Genomic DNA, 698 nt, shown 5'->3' with positions numbered 1-698 from the left:
CAACTCTATGGGGGGAGAGGGAAAGCCCCATGCTGGGACTGGAAAATGGAAGACCCCAAGAGAACAGCCTCAAGACTGAAGCTTGCCGAGAAAGAGTGAAAAAGGAAAGCTCAGGACAGAGAAAGCATGTCGACAGGGAGACCTAGACACAGACCTAGAGCACCACCTGGAAGATGTTGTGGAGAGGCTATGATTCAGGATCAGGATAGAAGTGGCCCTGAGCACTCTGATCTAGTGGAAAGTGGCAGGGGGGGAGCTCAAACCAGATGATATTTAAGGTTCCCTCCAATCCAAACCCTTCTATGATTCTATTTACCTAAGGAGGAGGGAACATACACAGAGGAGGAAGAGGGCAGAATGAACAGTAGTGAAGAGAGGGACCGAAACATTTATGAGCCCCCAGAAACAGTCCACGCTTCAGTAGATCATTCAGCTAAGTGGAGAGATGTCTTCTGTGATAATATCTTGCTTGAGCTGAGCAATTTCCGTGTCCTTCCCTGCAGGCCAGGCTGCAGCTGGGCTCAGAGGAGGTGACCCTGCAGTCCCCAGCAGAGCTGCAGCTCAATAACCTGGTGGTGCATGACGTGGAGCTGCTGGTGGAAGATGGCAGGATGACGCTGTCCATCGACGGGCTCTTCAACAGCTCTGTGGACATTGCAGGGCCCGTACGGGAACTGGACATCCAGTATGGCCTCTAT

At 52.0% G+C, this 698-nt stretch overlaps 1 protein-coding gene across 1 annotated transcript in view; it reads left to right on the top strand.

The window, feature by feature from the left end:
• Positions 1–698, top strand: part of CSPG4 (chondroitin sulfate proteoglycan 4) — a gene marked incomplete at both ends in the record, with an annotated part of 5,832 nt that overhangs the window by 944 nt on the left and 4,190 nt on the right. Inside the window, one exon of the mRNA XM_009877330.1 lies at positions 504–698. This exon is cut by the window's right edge and continues 3,426 nt beyond it. Coding sequence (XP_009875632.1) covers positions 504–698 — 195 coding nt within the window. The remainder of the gene's footprint in view (positions 1–503) is intronic.

The sequence above is a fragment of the Apaloderma vittatum genome, unplaced genomic scaffold (genome assembly GCF_000703405.1).
Source record: "Apaloderma vittatum isolate BGI_N311 unplaced genomic scaffold, ASM70340v1 scaffold27369, whole genome shotgun sequence".
Classification (NCBI taxonomy): Eukaryota; Metazoa; Chordata; class Aves; order Trogoniformes; family Trogonidae; genus Apaloderma; species Apaloderma vittatum.
The sequence above is the reverse complement of the archived record's forward strand: the minus strand, read 5'-3'. Positions and strand labels throughout refer to the sequence as shown.